At 41.3% G+C, this 24364-nt stretch overlaps 1 protein-coding gene across 1 annotated transcript in view; it reads right to left on the reverse strand.

Moving 5' to 3' along the window:
- Positions 1-22202, reverse strand: part of MTR (5-methyltetrahydrofolate-homocysteine methyltransferase) — a 113427-nt gene extending 91225 nt beyond the window's left edge. The window contains exons 1-7 of the mRNA XM_068982985.1: positions 21993-22202; positions 11372-11461; positions 8698-8767; positions 6610-6702; positions 5138-5244; positions 3042-3101; positions 2204-2298 (exon numbers count right to left, since the gene is read on the reverse strand). Of these exons, the coding sequence (XP_068839086.1) occupies positions 2204-2298; positions 3042-3101; positions 5138-5244; positions 6610-6702; positions 8698-8767; positions 11372-11461; positions 21993-22202 (725 nt within the window). The remainder of the gene's footprint in view (positions 1-2203; positions 2299-3041; positions 3102-5137; positions 5245-6609; positions 6703-8697; positions 8768-11371; positions 11462-21992) is intronic.
- Between the last annotated feature and the right edge of the window lie 2162 nt (positions 22203-24364).

The following is a 24364-nucleotide window of genomic DNA, read 5'->3' on the forward strand; positions in this document are numbered from 1 at the left end:
TCTGGAACAAGGTAAGGATGACTTCTTTCACCTCCTGCTAAATGTCATGCTGGGAGTCCAAAGAGGGCATTAAGAGAAAATGGAAAATAAAAGGTATGCAGACTGGAAAGGAAGAAACAAATTTGTCTTTGTTCACAGGTAAGACTATTACTATTCCAAAGAATCATCTAAAACGCTCTTTGAACCCAAACTGTAAAGTACAAGGTTCATATACAAAAGTTAACTGTTTACCTAAACAGTAGCAATGAGCAATTGAAATTTGAAATACGAAACATACACTATTTACAATGGCACCAAAACAAATGAAATACTTGTGTATAACTTCAAAACTCTGATGAAAGAAATCAGGGAAGATCTAAATAAATGGAGATATATCCTAAGTTCACGAACAGGAAGATTTATTATACTTAAGACCTCAGTTTTTCCCAATTTTATATACATTCACACACATCAATTAAAATCCAGCAAGTTATTTGTGAATATCAATGAACCGATCCTAAAGTTTACATGAAGAAGTAAACGACCCAGAATTGCTAATACAACTCTTGGAGGAGAAGAACAAAGATCAAAGAAGGACTGATACTACCTGACTTCAAGATGCATTAAAAAGCCAAAGGAATCTCTGGTATTGATGAGAGCACAGAGCAACGCAGAAGAATACAATCTAGGAACAGAATCAACTGACCTTTGACAAAGAAGCAAAAGCAATCCAATGGAGAAAGGATTATCTTTTCAAGAAATAGTGCTGGAACAACTGGACATTCGCATTTGAAAAACTTAATCTAGACACAGATCTTACATCTTTCATACAATTAATGCAACACAATTAACTGTAAATTGCAAAACTATTAAAGATAAAAATATGTATATAAAGATTGGGTTTGGCAATGAGTTTTAGATACAGCACCAAAAGCAGGTTCCATGAAAGAAAAATAAATTGATAAGCTGGACTTCACTAAAATTAAAAACTTCTGTCCAATGAATGAGCAGACTTTAAGAGCATGAGTAGATAAGCCATAGGCTGGGAGCAAATATTTGTAAAACACCTATATGGTATTCAAAGGTTTTTTTTATTCTTAAAACTCAACAATAAGAAAACTACCCAACTCAAAAAATAAACAAAAGATCTGAAGAGCAAACAGCTACCTCAAGGTGTTGTTGCCAAAATTAACAGAGCATAAAGCACTTAGAACTGAGCCTGGCACACAGCAAACTCCCAATAAATGTCTACGACTCTTATTTTATGGCCAACACTATAATAAAAGCTCACAGAGCACTCTGAGAAGAACATTGCCCTGGGCTGGTAAGAGAGGGCAGGGTCCCTGGAGAGGACCCTAGGGATGGACTGAAAGGCTCACGTGTCGGGGTGAGAATGCAGGGCAGGCACAGCCTCCAGGCAGAAGTAGTACACGCATGGACAAGGCACAGGAGGAAACTGTATACTCTAGGAGCTTCCATCTCATCACCATTTTGATCAGAAAAATATAGAGAGATCTTAAAATACAATGTAAAAGCCATGTTAATTTTTTAAAATATTTATGTATTTATTTGGCTGCGATGGGTCTTAGTTGCCACACTCGGGATCTTCAATCTTTGGTTTAGCATGAGAACGTTGAGTTGCAGCATGTGGTGGGATCTAGTTCCCTGACCAGGGTTTGAACCCAGGCCCCTTGCATTGGAAGTGCAGAGTCTTAGCCATTGGACCACCAGGAAAGTCCTGGCCATGTTAATTCTTTTTTTTTTTGGCCATGTTAATTCTAAAGATAAAAACCTAAGTTTTAGAATTCCTACTGTATTCCAAATTAGGCTGCTTCACCTTATTCCAAGCTAGGCTGTTTCTGGTTGCTACACAAGCAGGGAGTGAAAAAACCTTGTTGTTTTTAAGTGCTGATAATAGATTTAAAGTGTTTTTACTGGGCCAAGGCAGTCTTAAACTATAAGGGGAACATTCACAGACAAAAAGGCAACTCTCTGGCTTGTTGAAGGAGCATAAGAAATCTCCCAGTAACTCAAATTGATTCATTTAGGCTGTGGTCTTCGGACGTCCTCAGGGCAGTCAGAATGTACCTCAAGCAAAGTCAATATTTCACATAAGTGATACCATGGGAATATGAAGAAGCAATTCATGCCCAGGTCCCAGGCTGTCGTCATCAGAAGAGATGAACCCCAAAAGGAATGGAGGCGGGAAAGAATGATCACTCACCAGAGTGGGTCTGCATGGGACACGCTGATGACAAACGCCTCCCCAGTCTGGCCAGAGAGAGTTCGCCCACTTTTATCAACAATTGTCCCTGAAATCTGAATTGAAAAAGTAAACTCAGTCAACCACACAGAGTTAAGAATACAGTCTCAAAAACAAAGCAAAATTAAGAAGCTTTTAAAAAACAAAAAAACTTCAAAGAGAACTGTAGCACTCCAACTTTAAGGCAAACTGTTTAACCATGGTTGGAAACAGATGAGTGTCCAGGGGAGAGGTTGGAAAGCCAAAGAAGCTGAGAAAAGGGAAAGTCAGGGAGGCAAAAGCAGTGCCCAAAAAAGCTTTAGGCTTCACCCCACCAGTCCCATGGGAAAGGACTTTCCACAGATATTTAAGGTTATCCTGGTCTCTTGCTGTTCAACATCTGATTCGTCTAACAACGCTTGTGGGTTCTGATCTATTCTCAGCAAGCAGTGTGGGCCTGCCTAGTGCCTCAGTGAACTGGCAGTCTGCTGTCTCTGGTGGTGGATGCTCCATGGTCAGCTTCAAGTCCGTCCCTCCTTGGGCCCTAGAGACAGTCAGCCTTTGACTCTGGGGGACCTGCCTTTCACCAACCACCTCTAGATTCATTGTCTTCACATTTCTGCAGATAAGACTGCTATTGGTCTGAAGTGGTGGTAGGAGGGAGGTAAACAGAGGAAGTTAAAATAGTTGGTTCCTAAAAGATGATCAATACTCTCAAAAGTTCTATCAGGAAAACTAAAACCCCACCCTCAAAATGATCATATAAAAAAAACACACAAAAAAACTTCATCATGCAAATACCAAATACTTTAGAACTTACAAAGACAGGCCGGGGAACATACTCCTCTTCAAAAAGTTTTTGGACTGCAAACAAGGCTGCCTGCCAGGGAGAAAAAGGACATCTTTGTTACTGAGAGACTATGTCAAAGGTCACAGTCTAACAGGCTGATAAGAATGTTTCTTTTACCAAGGCCTCTTCAGATAAGATACATATCATGCTCTCCGGGGAGGAGAAACAAGTTCTCCATGTGACATACAAAACCCACACCCCTTTCTCAAGGTAACACTGTACATATTCAGTTCAGTTGCTCAGTCATGTCCGACTCTTTGTGACCCCATGAACTGCAGCACACCAGGCCTTCCTGTCCATCACCAACTCCCGGAGTTTACCCAAACCCATGTCCATTGAGTCAGTGATGTCATCCAACCATCTCATCCTCTGTCTCCTCCTGCCCTCAATGTTTCCCAGCGTCAGGGTCTTTTCAAATGAGTCAGCTCTTTGCATCAGGTGGCCAAAATATTGGAGTTTCAGCTTCAACATCAGTCCTTACAAAGAACACCCAGGACTGATCTCCTTTAGGATGGACTGGTTGGATCTCCTTGCAGTCCACGGGACTCTCAAGAGTCTTCTCCAACACCACAGTTCAAAAGCATCAATTCTTCGGCACTCAGCTTTATAGTCCAACTCTCACATCCATACATGACCACTGGAAAAACCATAGCCTTGACTAGACAGACCTTTGTTGACAAAGTAATGTCTCTGCTTTTTAATATGCTGTCTAGGTTGGTCATAACTTTCCTTCCAAGGAGTAAGCATCTTTTAATTTCATGGCTGAAATCACCATCTGCAGTGATTTTGGAGCCCCCCAAAATAAAGTCAGCCACTGCTTCCCCATCTATTTGCCATGAAGTGATGCGACCAGATGCCATGATCTTCGTTTTCTGAATGTTGAGCTTTAAGCCAACTTTTCCATGATCCTCTTTCACTTTCATCAAGAGGCTCTTTAGTTCCTCTTCACTTTCTGCCATAAGGGTGGTGTTATCTGCATATCTGAGGTTATTGATATTTCTCCTGGCAATCTTGATTCCAGCTTGTGCTTCCACTGTACATATTACAACAAAACAAACGATGACTGGAAGTCCACCCATGAACTAATATTTCCCCCGAGGAAGAGCTGAAGAGCTACTCTTTTTCTTCCTTCTCTCAATCAAAACTAAAAAGAGGTAAATATGAAGCCTCTACTTTTACAGCCTCACATAAACAAGGTAGGTACATGAACCAACAGTGTATGTCACTGTAAAAAAGAATATGAGCTAGAATGGGCTGTAAAGACACGAACGCTGTGTTAATCTGTACTGTCCATGTTTTCTTAAGTTCCAAGACCAGAAACGAAGTTCCTCTAATGCCCAAAGCTCTTCCACATCAGAACCCACAGACAGAGATACTGCATACCTAAAAACTAGAGTAAGGTAGTATTTTTCACCTACTAGAGTGGAAAAGATCAAAAAGTTCAATAGAGAGGGTGTGGTGAAAGCAGCCAGCATTCCTGTGGACTGCTCGCGGACTGGAGGATAAATGAGTCCAATCCTGGAGGGTGAAGATCAAAAGTAACAGTGCCCAGACTCTTTAACGCAGCAATTTCACATGTAGAAATTTATACTCAGAGACACTGTCAAAAATGTATGTATGAGGAGTTTTTTATTTTACTTATTTTATTTATTTATTTTTATTTCATTTTTTACTTTTTATTCCACACACCACATACCTTTGTACATATGTATGGAATACAAGCACATATGCACACTCACACGCATACTTTTCTCTGAATGGAATCTCCATAGGGCCTCCACACCAGTAACAGCAGTTGTCCCTCGGGAAGACGGCTAGATCCCCACAGAACGAGGGCAGGGAGGATATTTCCTTTTTACTGCATACATTTACTCTGAATTTTAGAATCATGCATGTATGTCTGACCTATGCATCCATGCACATACAGTAGCTATACATGAAAATATCAGTTTCATAATTTAAAAGTTCTTTATATAAAATAATAATATGTTGTATTTCCTCACTTCATGAGGGGAAGCACCCCAGCCGGCACCCCAGCTCAGCCCCCTTTTCCTCCTTTAACTCACCTTGGCATTGGCGGTATCGAAAATAGTTTCAATGAGTAAGATATCCACTCCACCATCCAGAAGCCCTTTGGCCTGCTCTTTGTATGCTTCAACAAGTTCATCAAATGCTGCAGAAAACAAACCACACCCAGGACATCAGTCATTAGTATCCTTTGAAAGCCCAGGACACACCAAATTTAGGCCTGGTTCCAGGTGAACTACCTACTGCTGGTTTATACGCATAATTTAAGGGCAACACCACATTTTCTAAGAAACATGGCAGTGATGGAAGTTAAACCAGCAAACTAAACACAGACACTCCTAAACACTCTGCACACAGGCTCACTTCCCATGTGTGAACAGAGAACAAGCCACTGACTGGGTGGGGAGGGACATGATTTCTTGAACCCCAGCTCTTACTTTAAGATCTTTAAAACAGATCTTTCCAGGGATGGTTTTAATCAATCAATTCAGGGAAGAGTGTGAGGAATAATTAGAGAAACGTGTCACACTGATGTGGATTCATGACTGGTCGAGTCACATTCTCTCACACCCTCTGGGGTAAAAGTCTGTGGTTCTATCGATTTTGCGCCTGTCCTCTGACACCAACTCTGTCAGAGAAGAAACCTGCCTGGTGTGCAATTTCAGTCTCAAACACAAAAGCATACAATCACTCCTAGGTAAACTTTTTGTTAAAAATGTCTTATCTGTTTCCATCTCAGAGGTTATTCCACTCCCCATTTTATCTCTTGCCCAGGAAAGGAAAGATGCACATATATTCAACAGAGTAGCCTACTTCATCTTACATAGTGCATGAGAAAGGAAAGCTCTCCACTGCCACACTAAGACCAAAAGAAGCTCCAGCCACACGTCAGCCCAGAATGAGCAACTCCTAGTGGAAAAGTGTGGTATCTGGAACCAAAATCTACAAATCACGCTTGCCTGAACTTGTCTTCGACACTGAATTCATTACCACACAAGGTATTATTATTCGGCTCCGACCGTTTAATTCTTTTTGTTTTTTTGCAGTCTAATGCTTAAACTGACCTAGATTTCTAGCCTTCTCATAAAATTTCAATACAAGTATGCTTATAGATGCTGGTGTATAATGTTAGTCTGTTTATAACTGCTCCCTGACAAATAAAGTGGGGTATAGTAGGCTATTGTATAAACTGAACAAGGCCTAGTATCTATATTTGCTCAACTTCTCAGTTTAAAGTTTCATTTTGATTGGTTTTACTTCCACAGCTGATAAAGAAGCCCAAACACAACAACATGGATCTTTGAAAATAGACTCAAGATACATAATACTAATCCAATGACTGGTAACAGCTCACTTTTATTTAAATGTCTACTACATCCCAGGGACTGCTAAGCCCTTAAGTCACAACAACCCCTTAACAGAAGCTGGTACTGGCCCCATATTACAGATGTACAGCTTACTGAGACACTGAGGTACTCGCCCAAGGTCAATGATGGTATATGATACTCACTGATGTTCCTGTAATCTGGTCTTTCCACAGATGGGGACACAGAGAGTGTCTTGTTTGTCGGACCCAGAGCTCCTGCCACATATCTCTTAATTCCTTTGGGAAAAGAAAAACAAGTGTGAAATCCCTAAATAGCTTGCCCTTTTTGCTGTGAGTCAATAGGCCATCAGATTTTCCCTAGAACACAGGAATACAATCCTTTGTCCATCACTCTGAAATTCAGAAAGCACAAAAGCCTCACTTTTCCCCTTAATTCAACAACAAAACTTGACCTCACCTGAACTACAAGAGGCTATTTATAGTTTTTACTCCACTTAGTAGACAATTCATAGATTTTACTGCAAATAGATATTTGATTATGAGGGCCGTCCTGGACCCCACTGGGGAAATTATGAAACAGGAATTATGTGCACATGTGACCTCCAAGCCAATGCAAAAAAACTGAATTCTCATATCTGGCTTCAAAGAGTTTCAGTTAGTAATCCTTTTCTATCAACCACGGCTATATGAAAGTGAAAGTCATTCAGTCACGTCCAACTCTTTGCAATCCCATGGACTGTAGCCTGCCAGGTTCTTCTCTCCGTGGAATTCTCTAGGCAAGAATACTGGAGTGGGTTGCCATTTCCTTCTCTAGGGAATCTTCCCAGCCCAGGGATCGACCCCAGGTCTCCTGCATTGCAGGCAGATTCTGTACCGTCTGAGTCACCATGGAAACATGACCACAGCTATGCTTGGACAAACTCTCTCTCTTCCTACCCTTAAGAAACCTTGAAGGTCATGAACATAGGTTCTGCAAAGCTTCCTCACAGCAGCATTGATCTTGAAACGCTCCCCACTGCTGTACTGCAAGGCCTTTGCAGGGGGAAAATATTAAATCACAATGAATAATTACAAAGCCTGAAGTTAAAGTATGAAGGAGATCAAATCTTACTTTAATAACTCTTTAAGAATTCCTGAATAATCTTTCCTCTAGGCTAGAGTCCTGGTGCTCCTAAGAGCCTGACATGTTGTGTTCATTTACATATCATAACAGAAGCAGGGGGCACACTGCTTATCACTTGTGGTGATTTTAACCAAAAGGTTATGTTTTACCATTTAGCAACCAATCAATAACCCAGCCTTTAGCAGGTTACAATATTCTTTATCCAACCGCCCCCCAGTCCCACCAAGCTGGACAATAATGTTGGTACAGAAAACTATTCTTATCTTTCCCTGCTTTGGCTGACTGAATATCCTCTGCCCTGTGATTCTACTGCAGCAATAGTCAATGCCCTTCCATATTTAACATTATCTCTCAGAAACAGAGTTCCTATAAATTGCTTCAGTCTTCATTAGTATGCTGTGTCTAACTTCCTAACAATTTTGCTTTACTTCTTTCCTGTTGGCAATAATTTCACATTTCCAAATCTTAAGGGGTTCCATGTATTTCTTCTATCCCTTTCCCGCCCTCAAAGCCTCCCCTCCAGCTGGTGCCCAAGTGTTCCACGGCAGCCAGCCAGCAGGTGAGTTATTCTGGGGAGCCATTTTGCAAATCCCAGCAAGACTGACTCTACTGCCACCCTCTTTTCTGTGCTACACAACAGCGCCTTCAAAGACATTAGTGGTATGAAGTGGAAAACACTTGAAAGACACTCTCTTTACCTAGGTAAGGAAAACCTCAAGGATGAGGGTTGCTTAAAAGGGATAAGATCACATATCTTAATGATCACCACTATGACCACAGCAGTCAGTTGTGCCTCAATAACCTGAAGATGTGCTTTTGAAGGTGGAGAAATCATCTTAGCTGTAAACATATGGGGAAGCCATGGTCCCAGCCATAAAATTAAGATATAACATCAAGTAAACACGGAGCAGGAGACAGACTCATGGAGACAGGGTCAATTCAGAGAGACGTTGAATGCTTGATTATGAAACTGCAGAGAAGTAACCTACAAACAAGTACATGATGGCATCTGCAGTGTTGCTGTAGGCCAGCTGTCACGGAAGGAAAAAGGGCAATAAGCATAGATTATTACAGCTAAGAATGTCAAAGGGAGCAGCTTTGTTTTGTTTTTTTTTTTAAGAAAGAAAAAGGAGAACAAGGTTCCTTACCTGTCTGGAGAGTTACCTCCTCGGCTGCTTTTCTGGCCACTCCCGCAGAGCACATGTTCATCCGGTAGGCCTAATACATCAATGGCAAGTGTTAGTTTGTCCTTTTCTTCCATAAAATAAGTAAGGAATTCATGACCTTCTAAAACTCAGTTTTATTCAGTAAGAAAATGCAGAGTGAATTAATTTGAGGTCTGAATAAAATCTTAGCCAATAAGGCCTACCAGCTGCCCCAGCAATGAAGGCAACAGGAAAGGCAAGTCTTTGGGAACTGTTTTTACGTTCCTCCCCAAAACCATGAGCTAGCTGGCAATCTCTGGACATCTGGCACATGAGAATAAGCTGATGTCACAAAATATGCTGAGAATTAAAAACAAAAAAAACAGTAATGGGAAAGTCACAGGCTTCGGAGAAAGGACACCTGGGCTCTAGACCAGCTCTGTCAATACCTGCCTAGGCAGTTCCCTTAGCAACGCCCTCAGGCTCTGGCTTCTTTCACCAGACAATGGTTGGAGACAGTGGGTCTGAACTTTTTGTAGATTATTAACCTCTAGAGAATCTGGAGAAGGGCCATGAACCCTCTCATGACTAAAAGGCAAGCACACACAAAGGCCCAAAGCAGTGCCCACAAGTTCTACTGAAATACAGTCAAGCCCATTCATCCGTGTGCTATCTATTACTGCTCTCGCACTATAATGCCGGTGTCGAGCAGCTGCAACACAGACTGTATGTGCCAACAAAGCTTAAAATATTTACTGCCTGGCCTTTTACAGAAAAGGTTTGCCAATCCTGCCCCAAATAACACAGAAGTAATTATGACGCAATTTCATTTTCCCTTGATAACCCCAAAGGCAAGTGATTTCACGAAGTCCCAACACTGAGGGAAATCAGCGTCAGGGCACTCAGGACTACGTGCCTGAACACAGAGGCGGGTCTGGGAAAAATTCTACCCAGAAATAGGAATCTCAGCCTCTACCACCTATTTCCATCAGGTTTACAAAAACTGAATATGGAAGCACTGTGTTGATTAAAAAGAAACCAAATCCTTTACCCCACACCCACTAAGATGCCTATTATGAAGTGAAGTGAAGTCGCTCAGTCGTGTCCGACTCTTTGCAACCCCATGGACTGTAACCCATCAGGCTCCTCGTCCATGGGATTCTCCAGGCAAGAATACTGGAGTGGGGTGCCATTTCCTTCTCCAGGAGATCTTCCCAACCCAGGGATCGAACCCAGGTCTCCCGCGTTGCAGGCAGACGCTTTAACCTCTGAGCCACGAGGGAAGCACAGGGAAGCCTACTATGAGGACAAAACAGAAACAAAACCAGGGCTTCCCTGGTGCTCAGTGGTAAAGAATCCGCCTGCCAATGCAGGAGACACGGGCTTGATCCTCTAAGCAGGAAGATCCCACATGCCTCAGGGCAACTAAGCCCGTGTACCACAACTATTAATTCTGTGCTCTAGAGCCCAGGAGCTGTGACTCCTGAAGCCCACACCTCTCTTGTGGTCTGCAGCAGAAGTCACTGCAATGAGAAGCCTGAGCACCACAGCTAGAGAGCAGACCTCCCCCTCACTACAACTAGAGAAAAGCCTGCACAGCAACGAAGACTCAGCACAGCCAAAAATAAATAAATAAAATCATTAAAAAAAAAAAAAAAACCAGAAACAGGACAAATGCTGGCAAAGAGGGGAAAACTGGAACCCTTGTACGCTGTTGGCGGATATATAAAATGATGCAGGTACTGCAGCAAACAGGGTGGCAGTTTTGCAAAAAATTAAACAGAATTACTGCATAGCTCAGCAACGCTATCTGGGTATACATTCGAAAGAAATGCGAGCACAGATGCAAAACAGGTTATCTGTATACTGCGCTCAGAGTAACACTGTCCACAACAGCCAAGAGGTAGAACCAACCTAAGTATCCAATAGTGGATGAAAGAATAAACAAAATATGGTATATGCATACAATGGGATACTATTCAACTTTGAAAAAGGAAAGATACTCCAGTGCATGCTACAGCATGAGTGAACCTTAAGGGACATTAAGTGAAATAAGCCAGTCACAAAAGGACAAATACTGATAATCCACTTAGATGAGGCAGCTAGGGGAGCTAAATTCACAAAGACAGAAAGCAGAATGGTGGTTTCTAGGAGCTAGGGGAAGGGAAAATTGGGAATTATTGTTTAATGGGTATAGAGTTTAATGTTTTACAAGATAAAGTGTTGCGTGGATAGATGGTGGTAATGGTGGCACAACAATGTGAATGTACGTAATGCCACTGAACTGCACACTTAAACATGGTTAAAACGGTAAATTTTATGTTACATGTATTTTGCCACAATTTTTTAAAAAAAGGAAACCAGATCTGTCACTCAGTTTAAAAAGGCTTCACAAAACTGCACACATGGCCAATCATTATGCTTTTATTCAATTACTGCATAATAAGCATCATTTTTATTTGATTGTCACTTGTCCACAAAAGAAGCCAGCTGGAAAATGACTGGGCAGTTATGTTTACAAGCAGAAGAGATTCCAACCATTTGCTCTGTCTGACCACAAACAATAGATAACTAGACACTGGCTTGACCCTGCAGGTTTGGCTGGCTTTCTCACTAGCAACTACCAACAGTAAACGCTCGTAACTATCTTAGATACAAGGGAAAATGAAATCCTTACCAAGTGTTCCAGGCCATAGTCAGCTTGGGCAATAGCAGTGCTGCTGAAAGTATTTGTTTCAATGATATCTGCCCCAGCTAGGAGGTAATCCTGCAACAAGAGAAAGTCATATCAATGCTGTGAGTTAGAGAATCCCTGCCTCCTAATAGTAAACTTGCCTTTTCCCCACCATCTTCACCAAATATGTCTTAACTACTTACTAAGTGCAAGACACTGCAGTAGATACAGGACAGAGACACAAAAGGATATAGGGATTTCATAGAAAGGCGTGTGGTATAAATAAAACAGAACTTGAAGTCAGACAAAGTTCAAATGTGGTGTGAACTGAGTCGAGTTCCTTAAACTCTGAGCTTCAGTTTCGTCATTTGAAAGTATTATAACCCTGCTTCACCGGTGACCAGATGATAGTACAGATCACACATCAAGCTTCTGGCACATGATGGCCCTCAACAAATATTCCGTCTGCTCCTTTGCCATGCCCCAGCTTCAGCACAGTTAGGATTCTGTTGAGAAGGCCCCTCTTGCTGCAATCTCGATTCTGACCACAGCTGCTTCAGCCCACAGCTCCTGGCTGAGCCAGATCAGAACCCTCACTAAACCCCGAGGACCTTGGCGTCCTCCTGTTCTGTTTGAAATCTTTCTTCCTTGTTTCACTCTGTCTCAATCTGATAAACACTCTGGTGAATTTTCCAACACTGAGTAAACTCCTGATTTTCCAACACTGAGTAAACTCAACCCCACGTAAGCCAGTTTGTAGAAATATCTGGCAATAAATTCCAAGATTTACACACTTTAAAGTCACAAACAGCCTAAATACTCATCAATAGGGAAACGGCTAAATAAACTATAATATGTCCATTTCATTACATGTTATGTGGCAGCTAAAAAACACCACATGTGGGGAGTTCCCTGGTGGCCCAGTGGTTAAAACTCTGTTTTCACTGCAGGGGATATGGGTTTGATCCCTGGTCGGGGAACTAAGATCCTACATGCAACAAGCAGCCAAAAAATAGGTAAAACAACAACAACACTGTGTATAAATATCTACGAATATGGAAACATCTCCAAAAACACTGTTCAGTAGAAAAACAAAATATGACACCATTAAATTTAAAATATACACACATACAAATAGTATTGAGTTTTCTAGTATACACATACATATACACTTATGCATAAATGCATAACAAAAGATTTGGAAAGACATATACCACTAGTATAAGTGGTTATCTCTGGGGAAAAAAATAGAAATTTGGAGCAGTGGTTTAAACAGAATTTATTCTTAACTATGGGTTCTGTTTTATCAGAACAAAATAAAATTTAGCTTTTCAAAAAAGGGAAAGAAAAACTGAAAACAAACTTAATGCCTAAAAATAAGGTTAAATTAAGCAAATGGTGATATATGTATAGAATAAAGTTATTAAAACCATGTCTTGAAATATTTAATACTCATGGCATTAAAAAATGCAAATTATAAAATAGTATGGAATAATAATAATCCCAATTTAATTTTAAAAACCCAAATACAGAAAACTAGTCTGAAATATAAATTAAAATATGTGAATGGCAAGTATGTCTTGGTACTGAATTTACAATCCATGGGGTCACAGAGCTGGACATGACTGAGTAACTGAGCATAAATACACATACTGATATTACAAGTGGTTTTTATTTTCTTTTATGTTTTTCTATCGAGCTAGACATTTTATTTTTGTAACAATGAACACATATTATCTCTATAACTAGGCAGAGAATATTTCTAAATTCCCAGTTATTTTCTCCAATTCTGCATAGGTTTAAAATTTTCCATAATATGAAGTTTATAAGGTGTTTTTTCTAGCTCTTTACCTTTTCTCTCCACCTTCTTTCCTGGAATAATATCCCACTCATGGGCTTGGTATATGACACCCCATGATTCCAAGCCTATTCTCACCAATTAAAACACGTATGACTGCTATATTAAAAATGGATACGCAACAAGGACCTACTGTGTAGCACAGGGACCTTTGCTCGATCTCATGTGCAGCCAGGATGGGAGGGGAGTTTGAGGGAGAATGGATACACATACATGTATGGCTGAGTCACTCTGCTGTGCACCTGAAACTATCACAACACTGTTAGTCAGCTATGCTCCAACATAAAATTAAAAGTTTAAACAAAAAAACACGGATGGATGTGGGCAAGCTACTTAATTACTCTGCTTCTCAGTTTTCCTCTGTAAAAGCTGTCAAGATTAAAGGAGGCCATTAATGACAACACAGCCAGAGGCTACCTACAGGTGTTTTAAATATCAGTTCCTGTAGGTCTCAGCCTAACAACAGCAATGGGCTAGGAAATCCATGAGGCATTCACCTGGGCCCTTACCCCCAGTGCTGAGCCAGGACAGAGCCAATGCCACGGCCTGACTGGCCCTACGGTTCTTATCACAATTGCAAGACTCAGCTCAGCAATTACTATCAGGGAACCTTTGAAAAAACAAAAAGGTCCTACTATCCACACGTCCTGAAGGGTGCAGGCACGCTCAGGCCACACAGTGAGGTTCAGTTCAGTTCACTTCAGTCGCTCAGTCGTGTCCGACTCTTCACGACCCCATGAATCGCAGCACCCCAGGCCTCCCTGTCCATCACCAACTTCCAGAGATCACTCAGATTCACGTCCATCGAGTCCGTGATGCCATCCAGCCATCTCATCCTCTGTCGTCCCCTTCTCTTCCTGCCCCCAATCCCTCCCAGCATCATAGTCTTTTCCAGTGAGTCAACTCTTCGAATGAGGTGGCCAAAGTACTGGAGTTTCAGCTTTAGCATCATTCCTTCCAAAGAAATCCCAGGGCTGATCTCCTTCAGAATGGACTGGTTGGATCTCCTTGCAGTCCAAGGGACTCTCAAGAGTCTTCTCCAACACCACAGTTCAAAAGCATCAATTCTTTGGCGCTCAGCCTTCTTCACAGTCCAACTCTCACATCCATACATGACCACTGGAAAAACCATAGCCTTGACTAATGGACCTTAGTTGGCAAAGTAATGTCTCTGCTTTTGAATATGCTATCTAGGTTGGTCATAACTTTCCTTCCAAGGAGTAAGTGTCTTTTAATTTCATGGCTGCAGTCACCATCTGCAGTGATTTTGGAGCCCAAAAAAATAAAGTCTGACACTGTTTCCACTGTTTCCCCATCTATTTGCCATGAAGTGATGGGACCGGATGCCATGATCTTTGTTTTCTGAATGTTGAGCTTTAAGCCAACTTTTTCACTCTCCTCTTTCACTTTCATCAAGAGGCTTTTGAGTATCTCTTCACTTTCTGCCATAAAGGTGGTATCATCTGCATATCTGAGGTTATTGATATTTCTCCCGGCAATCTTGATTCCAGCTTGTGTTTCTTCCACTGCAGTGCTTCTCATGATGTACTCTGCATATAAGTTAAATAAGCAGGGTGACAATATACAGCCTTGACGTACTCCTTTTCCTATTTGGAACCAGTCTGTTGTTCCATGTCCAGTTCTAACTGTTGCTTCCTGACCTGCATACAGATTTCTCAAGAGGCAGGTCAGGTGGTCTGGTATTCCCATCTCTTTCAGAATTTTCCACAGTTTATTGTGATCCACACCGTCAAAGGCTTTGGCATAGGCAAACTATTCAATATCACGGTAATCCAAGTCTATGCCCTAACCATTAACGCTGAAGAAGCTGAAGTTGAACCGTTCTATGAAGATCTACAAGGCCTTTTAGAACTAACACCCAAAAAAGATGTCCTTTTCATTATAGGGGACTGGAATACAAAAGGAAGTCAAGAAACACCTGGAGTAAGAGGCAAATTTGGCCTTGGAATACAGAATAACTCAAGGCAAAGGCTAATAGAGTTCTGCCAAGAGAACGCACTGGTCATAGCAAACACCCTCTTCCAACAACACAAGAGAAGACTCTATACATGAACATCACCAGATGGTCAACACCAAAATCAGATTGATTATATTCTTTGCAGCCAAAGACGGAGAAGCTCTATACAGTCAGCAAAAACAAGACCGGGAGTTGACTGTGGCTCAGATCATAAAATCCTTATGGCCAAATTCAGACTTAAACTGAAGAAAGTAGGGAAAACCACTAAACCATTCAGGTATGACCTAAATCAAATCCCTTATGATTATACAGTGGAAGTGAGAAATAGATTTAAGGGCCTAGATCTGATAGATAGAGTGCCTGATGAACTATGGAATGAGGTTCATGACATTGTACAGGAGACAGGGATCAAGACCATCCCCATGGAAAAGAAATGCAGAAAAGCAAAATGGCTGTCTGGGGAGGACTTACAAACAGCTGTGAAAAGAAGAGAAGCAAAAAGCAAAGGAGAAAAGGAAAGATACAAGCATCTGAATGCAGAGTTCCAAAGAATAGCAAGAAGAGATAAGAAAGCCTTCTTCAGCGATCAATGCAAAGAAATAGAGGAAAAGAACAGAATGGGAAAGACTAGAGATCTCTTCAAGAAAATTAGAGATACCAAGGGAACATTTCATGCAAAGATGGGCTCAATAAAGGACAGAAATCGTATGGACCTAACAGAAGCAGAAGACATTAAGAAGAGGTGACAAGAATACACAGAAAAAGTGTACAAAAAAAGATCTTCACGACCAAGATAATCACAATGGTGTGATCACTCCTCTAGAGCCAGACATCCTGGAATGTGAAGTCAAGTGGGCCTTAGAAAGCATCACTACGAACAAAGCTAGTGGAGGTGATGGAATTCCAGTGGAGCTATTTCAAATCCTGAAAGATGATGCTGTGAAAGTGCTGCACTCAATATGCCAGCAAATTTGAAAAACTCAGCAGTGGCCACAGGACTGGAAAAGGTCAGTTTTCATTCCAATCCCAAAGAAAGGCAATGCCAAAGAATGCTCAAACTACCACACAATTGCACTCATCTCACATGCTAGTAAAGAATTGCTCAAAATTCTCCAAGCCAGGCTTCAGTAATACGTGAACCGTGAACTTCCTGATGTTCAAGCTGGTTTTAGAAAAGGCAGAGGAACCAGAGATCAAATTGCCAACATCCGCTGGATCACGGAAAAAGCAGCAGAGTTCCAGAAAAACATCTACTTCTGCTTTATTGACTATGCCAAAGCCTTTGACTATGTGGATCATGCAGTGCGGTAGCTGGGGATTGGAGGGAAACAAATGAGAGAACCAGGGTTCTGCCTTCATTGGGATCAAGGTAGATGCTTAGAATATTGTGGGTTCACTCTTTACTGAAGAACTTAAAACCTAACAGCAGGAATTAGGGTTCAGGAAGGAAAAGGTAGGGTCACTCATTTAGGTTACCCAGGGCTTTCTCCAAGAGGAACTTCATGGTGGGAGAAGCCTGGTTGCTAGTCGGTTAGTCAGCAGTAGCCGTTTCATACAGCTGGCAGGGTGTTTATAGACAAGGATGCCTTTGAAATGGATGCCTCCCCAACCAGAAGCTGAAAGTCAGGCACCTACATTACAATCAGAACAGCTTAGTGTCAGAGACTTGCAGCTTGTATAGAGCCTGGACATTCTGTTAAAATTAAGGATCAAGGGATCAGCTCTATGGTCAGTAATACTACTAGAAATAACTAAGTGTGAAAAGACCTAGTTCCTTCCTCATCCATGAACACGACATGGTCTCTACATCCAGAGAACTCCAGCAAATCAATATCCCACACAAATGGGACAGCCAGATACACCTTATTGTATTTACTGTCGTTTTGCTTCATGTCCCTATCCCGGGAAACTTGCTGTTCTTTCTAGTTGCCTAACAAAGAAGACAAAGATTCACCCTCTTGAAAAACATTTACTGACTTACTTTGTGCAAGATACTGTTCTAAGCAGTTGGAATTCAGTAGTGAAAAATAGGCATAAATTAGTATCCTCAGGAAGCTAATGGTTGGGGAAGGGTGGTGATTTCACCAACTGCATGATAAGAACTGATGTTTGCATCCATATTGGGCTTCCCTGGTGGCTCAGTGTAAAGAATTCTCCTGCAATGCAGGGGATGCAGGAGACACAGGTTCAATCCCTGGATCGGGGAGATCCCTGGAGATAGAAATGGCAACCCATTCCAGTATTCTTGCCTGGACAATCCCACGGAGCCTGGCAGGCTACAGTCCATGGGGTCGCAAAGAGCTGGACATGACTGAGCATGCATGCATAATAATTGTAACTGTATCAAGCAATTCATACCCATGATGGCATTCCCAATATACAATGTACTGGAATTTTATAATGCAATTTGACTACATATTAGAAGGCCTAGCAGAAAAACTTGTAGAATCAACCTATTCAAGAACCAATTTTAAATCTTCTAGTACTGACAATTTCTATTAGAACAAAGGAAAGGTATTGCTAGTTTTTCTTCAAATGAAAACTATTCTGCATCTTATCTAGAACAAAGTCTTGACCAGCCAAGAGAAGGTTCCTTCCAGCCTCAATGAATCATTTAATCATTCATTTGTTTAAGTGATTTCCTTAAGCAGAGTTTGAAAGGCGCCAAAAATAAAAATAAACAAGTAGGACTACATCAAACTAAAAAGCATCTACACAGCAAAAGAAACAAGCAATAAAATGAAAAGGCAATCTACTGAATTGGAGAAAATATTTGCAAATCATGTATCTAATATGGATATCCAAAATAAAGAATTCATACAATTCAGTAACTAACAAAAAAATACAAACAAACCAATTCAAAAAAAAAATGGGCAGAATACAGGACTTTCCTGGCAGTCCAGTGGCTAAGACTCGACACTTCCACTGCAGGGGGTACAGTTCAATCCCTGGTCAGGGAACTGAGATTCCATATGCAGCATGGCGTGGCCAAAAAGGGAACATGAGCAGGAGACCAGGACAGAGATTTTTCCAAGGAAGACATACAGATGGCCAATAGGCTCATGAAAAGACAGTCAGCATCCTTACTGCAAATCAAAATCACAATATCAGAGCTCACCGATCAGAATGGCTTTTACCAAACAGACAAGAAATAACAAGTGTTGGTAAAGAGATACAGAAAAAGGAACTCTTGCGGGAATGTAAAGGGAATGTACAGTTTGCACAACCTCTATGGAAAATAGAACGGTAACTCCTCAAAAAATTAAAAATAGAACTACTATATGACCCAGCAATTTTATTTCTAGGTATTATCCAAATAAAACCACTAACTCAAAAAGATAGAAGATACTTGGTTGATCCTGCCAGTAGCATGCTTGTTTCAAATAGTAAGCCGTGCATGTCTAAGAATACACAGTCAGTACAGTGAAACTGAATGGCTCACAGAATCAGTTACGGTTCCTTTGGTTGCTTGCTTCTCTCAGAAAGCCCAGAGATAAGACCATGTGCCTATAGGTACCTTATCTTTGACAAAGGAGGAAAGAAGATACAATGGAGAAAAGATAGTCCCTTTATTAAGTGGTGCTGGGAAAACTGGACAGCTAGGTGTAAAAGAATGAAATTAGAACACTTCCTAACAACACACAAAAATAAGCTCAAAATGGATTAAGGACTTAAATGTAAGACCAGAAACTATAAAACTCTTAGAAGAAAACACAGATAGAACACTCTTTGATACAAATCACAGCAAGATCCTCTATAACCCACCTTCTAGAGTAAAATAAGAACAAAGATAAACAAACTGGACTAATTAAACTTAAAAGCTTTTCTGCACAGCAAAGGAAACCATAAACAAGATGAAAAGACAACCCTCAGAATGGGAGAAAATAATTGCAAATAAGGCAACTGACAAAGGATTAACCTCTAAAATATACAAGCAGCGCATGCAGCTCAATATCAGAAAAACAACCCAACCGAAACAATGAGCAGAAGACGTGAACGGACATTTCTCCAAAGAAGACATACAGATGGCTAATAAGGACATGAAAAAAATGCTCAACACCATTTACTATTAGAAAAATGTATCTGAATCAGTTCTAATGAGGTGGATGAAACTGGAGCCTATTATACAGAGTGAAGTAAGCCAAAAAAGAAAAACACCAATACAATATACTAACACATATATATGGAATTTAGAAAGATGGTAACGATAACCCTGTATGCGAGACAGCAAAAGAGACACAGATATACAGAACAGACTGTTGGACTCTGTGGGAGAGGGAGAGGGTGGGATGATTTGGGAGAATGGCATTGAAACATGTATACTATCATGTAAGAAATGAATCGCCAGTCTATGTTTGATACAGGATACAGGATGCTTGGGGCTGGTGCACAGGGATGATCCAGAGAGATGATATGGGGTGGGAGGGGGGAGGGGGATTGGGAACTCATGTACACCTGTGGCTGATTCATATCAATGTATGGCAAAACCAATACAGTACTGTGAAGCAAAATGAAGTAAAAAAAAAAAAAACCTGATAAAATTTTTAAAATTAGAGTTTATATAATAGGTTATGGAATGCCTACTAGTAGATTTCACTATTTGAATTTTTCAAGATTACATTAAAAGGAACAACAAAGAGATTTAAAAAAAAAAAAAAGAAAAATGCAACCGAACCTACAATGAGGTATCACCTCACAACAGTCAGAATGGCCATTATCAAAAATCTACAAACAACAAATGCTGGAGAGGATGTGGAGAAAAGGGAATCTCTTGCACAGTTGGTAAGAATGTAAATTGATGCAGCCACTATGGAGATTCCTTAAAAAACTAGGAATAAAACTACCTATGACCCAGCAATCCCACTACTGGACATACACCCTGAGAAAACCACAGTTCTAGAAGACACACACATCCCAGTGTTCACTGCAGCACTATTAACAATAGCCAGGACATGGAGGTAGCCCAGATGTCTAGCGACAGATGGATGGATAAAGAAGATGTGGTACACACATACAATGGAATATTATTCAGCCATAAAAAGGAATGAATGAGTCTGTTCTAGTGAGGCAGATGAACCTAGAGTCTGTCACACAGAGTGAAATCAGTCAGAAAGAGAAAAACAAATATCATATATTAACGCATACATATGGAATCTAAAACAGTGGTGCTGATAAATCTATTTGCTGGGCAGGAATGGAGATGGAGGCACAGAGGACAGACTTGTGGACCCAGCAGGAGGAGGGGGAGGATGAGCTCAAAGAGCAGCACTGAAACATACGCATTCCCACGTGGGGCACAGCCAGGGGGAATCTGCTGTCAGGCACAGGCAGCTCAGCCCAGTACTCTGTGACAGCTGAAGGGGTGGGAGGTCGGAGGGAGGCTGAAGGAGGAGGGGACATGAGTACACCTACGGCTGATTCATGTTCACGCGTGGCAGAAACCAACACAACACTGTAAAGCAATTAACCTCCAGTTAGATAAAGTTTAAAAAAAAAGATGTACCCATGTTCACTGTAACATTACTTACAGTTGTCAACACATGGAGACAAACCAAGTGTCTACTGACAAGTGAATGAAAACAGGAAATGTCATATGTATATGTAATGGAATATAACTGAGCTATAAAAAGGAAGAAAGGTGGTTGCCAGAAGTTGGGGAGTGGACAGTGGGGGAAAGGGATGAGGGGCTCAAAAGGTACAAGCTTCTAGTTATAAAGAAAGTCACGAGGATGTAATGCACAGCATGAAGACTATAGTTAATACCACTATAAGTTGCTAAGAAGGTAGATCTTAAAAATCTTCATCACAAGAAAAAAAACTGTAACTATGTATGATAACAGATATTACCTAGACTTACCATGGTGACCATTTTGTAACATATACTAATATCTAATCATTACGTTGTACACCTGTAGCTAATGTTATTTGTCAGTTATACTGCAATTTTTAAAAGAAGTCTGAAATACCTATAACAATGCCCTACTCCAAAGAGAAAATTTGCTCATTTAAGTCACTTTGTCCTTCAAATTGAATCCAGACCAAGAAAACAGATTAATTCAACTTATTATTTCTTTTAGCCATAGTTCTACAAAATTCCTATGATAACCTATAAAACAATTTAGTTTTATGGTTATTTTTAAAAGTCTAGCAATAGCCAGTTACCTGCTTCTGATCTCTTAATGTTGGCTAGCTAGACAGAAAAATGAGATGAAAGAACATGGGATTTCAAGTCAGCGATCCTCTGTATTGCCAGTTATTTAACCTCTGAGATGCTCAGTTTTCAAATCTACAAAATGAGAATAACAATTACCTTTCAGTTTCACATCACTGGGGCTGCTGTAGTGAATTAAGTGCCCCAAAGGAAATCAGGCCTGAAAATTCATTGGACAGACTAATGCTGAAGCTCCAATACTTTGGCCACCTGATGCGAAGAACTGACTCACTGGAAAAGACCCTGATGCTGGGAAAGACTGAAGGCAGGAGGAGAAGGGGACAACAGAGGATGAGATGGTTGGATGGCATCACCGACTCTATGGACATGAGTCTAAGCAAGCTCCAGGAGTTGGTGATAGACAGGGAAGCCTGGCATGCTGCCGTCCATGGGGTCGCCAAGATGACTGAGCGGCCAAACTGAACTGAAACCTGCTTTCTGAATAAGCCCCCTCTTTCTGAGTAAATCACCCCTTTCTCTGTCTCCCCCAGAGCACTCAGCACAGTGGTCTGCCCTCAGGACACCAAAGGACTTGCAGAATGATAGATAAAAATATAAGAACTCAAGGAAGCTTTACCTTATGGATTTGGTAAATGACATTGGGCTGAGTTATACTTAAAATGTCATTGTTGCCTTTCAGGGGCCTGGCATGATCTTTAAATTCTTGTCCTCGGAAGTCTTCTTCACTCAGCTTGTGCCTCTGGATCATGGTCCCCATACCTCCATCAAGCACCATAATCCTCTCCCGCAGGATAGCTTCAATCTCATCTTGCAGGGTCTTCTCCATCCCTGCTTTAAAGAAAGTGAAAATGTTAGTTTCCAAAATGAAAGGAGAAAAATAGGTGTGGAGAGGGATTGCAGACTAAATTACAATAATTCACAACAGGGAGTAAATGGGGCTCATAGATATATTCTCACAATTCTGAAGACTTTGAAAAACGCTGCCCCAAAATGTTTTCATTAAGTTACAACAATGCTTAATGAAACAAGAGGTTGCACACAGCCCAGAATCACTGGTATAGCACTACACCAAGGTGAACGTAGGCTGTAGGTATTCCTGTTTCAAAGATGAGCACAACAGACAGCAAAGAGCCAGCTGCTACAAGCCCAGCCAGCTGCTGGAGGTCTGCAGGACTCCCTCCCCATTGGTTCTGTGCATGTGCCCAGAATAAGACATAAGACTTGGTTTCACAGCTGAAAGCCATCAATAATTCCGAACTGCCATTTAGACTGTTAAGTCTGACAGTCTCTTCCACTACCACCAGAACTCATGACAGGCTACTCGGCCTTGAAAAGCCCTAATGCCTACTCCTTCCAACCCTATTTTCTGGTCTCCAAGAACTACTGGAAAGCCACAAAACCATGCTGATTGGAATCATCCAAATTCCTAACTTGGAGCCTCTTCTTTGGTTCACCTTTTCTCAGCTCCCTCAACAACACTTCCCATACCTGCTGTCCCAGACCTCTGCTTGCCTTTAGCACAAAATCCTTCTCATCCTTTTAACTCAGAGGTGATTTCATCTAATCCTGTACAAAAGAGTCTTCTTTGGGGAGCTCCTCAAATTCACCCCCCACACACACCACAAAATCCTCTTGCAGCTTGGGTCCCTCTGCATCTGAAGAAGAGCATGTGCTCACTTCCACCCACACCTCCCACTCTCCCTCCCGTTTACCCCTTCCCACCTCCAGCAATTCTACCTCAACCTACCTTCAGGCTGTGGCTTCTTCCTCCACCACGCTACTGAAATCACTCCCTAAAGTCACCCATGACCTTCTAAGTATCAAAAACAATGGCCTCCAATCTAAGACTCAGATTCCAAGCTGTCCACTTGTTACAGCCTGCCCCTCAATCTGCTATCCAAAACCAAACTTGCCACATTCCCTGTCTGATTTCTCTATTTTTATGAACGCATCACCCTTTGCAGAAGACTGACCTGACAACCTCAGTGTTATGGGACTCCTCATTCTCCTTGATAATCAACATCTACTCAGATCTCAAGCCCTGTAGCTCTGGCATCCAAAATGCCATCCACATTGGGCCCACCTTCCATCCCCAGTGCCAACCCTTTCCTCAAGACATTACTACACATCCAGCCATCACAGGTCCTCTCTGAGCTTCAGTTTGCATCCATGGAAACTAAGAAAGACAATGCCTACTCACCCCAACTTCACGGAATTGTCTTATGGGTTAAAGGAGATCAGATACAAAGATGCTTTGTTAAAAAAAAAAAAAATCAAGTGTTATACAAAGTGTCATCTCAACCACCAGGGTGACTATACCTGGTCACCCTATGTTCCAATCCATCCTATGCACCAGATTCATCTTCCCAAAAAGCATGTTTAAACCAGTTGCTTCCAATGCTTCAACAATGCTTCCAATGCTTCCAACCCTCAACAATTCCCTACTGCCTACCAAAGTTACTACAAATTATTCAAAACAAATCACAATGACACCCACCTCTCTAGTCAATATGCACTTCTGTGCTTCCTGAGAGGGGAGCAAAGCTGGAGTAAAATGCAGCTGGCTCTAAACTCTTTGAGCCTCTTGGAGGAAGACTGGGATTAGGCCAACTCATCTGTATCCCTAGCAACACCAAGGACAGTATCCAGCACTTAAGTGTTCAGTACGTATTTCCTAAACCAACACAGCAAAACAGTGAGGAAAGATGACAAGAGGTCATTTAAACCCCAAACCAGTAACATATGAATATTTGTAAACTGGCAGTGTTGCAAATTTAAAACCCAGACCTTACTGTCCAGAGTCTTAGGTATTCTATAAAGAAACAGGGGATGGATGGTGGCTACAGAGCTATTTTGACTGAATTACTCCTTAATAGGCTTCAGAAAGGTTGTTCTAGCAACCTGTAAAGTCAATTTGTCGGTATCTGGTTTCTTGGCACTATGTTTATTTCAGGATTTACTATTCCTTTCCAAAACTGGCAAATTTTT

Source organism: Capricornis sumatraensis, chromosome 10 (genome assembly GCF_032405125.1).
Source record: "Capricornis sumatraensis isolate serow.1 chromosome 10, serow.2, whole genome shotgun sequence".
NCBI lineage: Eukaryota > Metazoa > Chordata > Mammalia > Artiodactyla > Bovidae > Capricornis > Capricornis sumatraensis.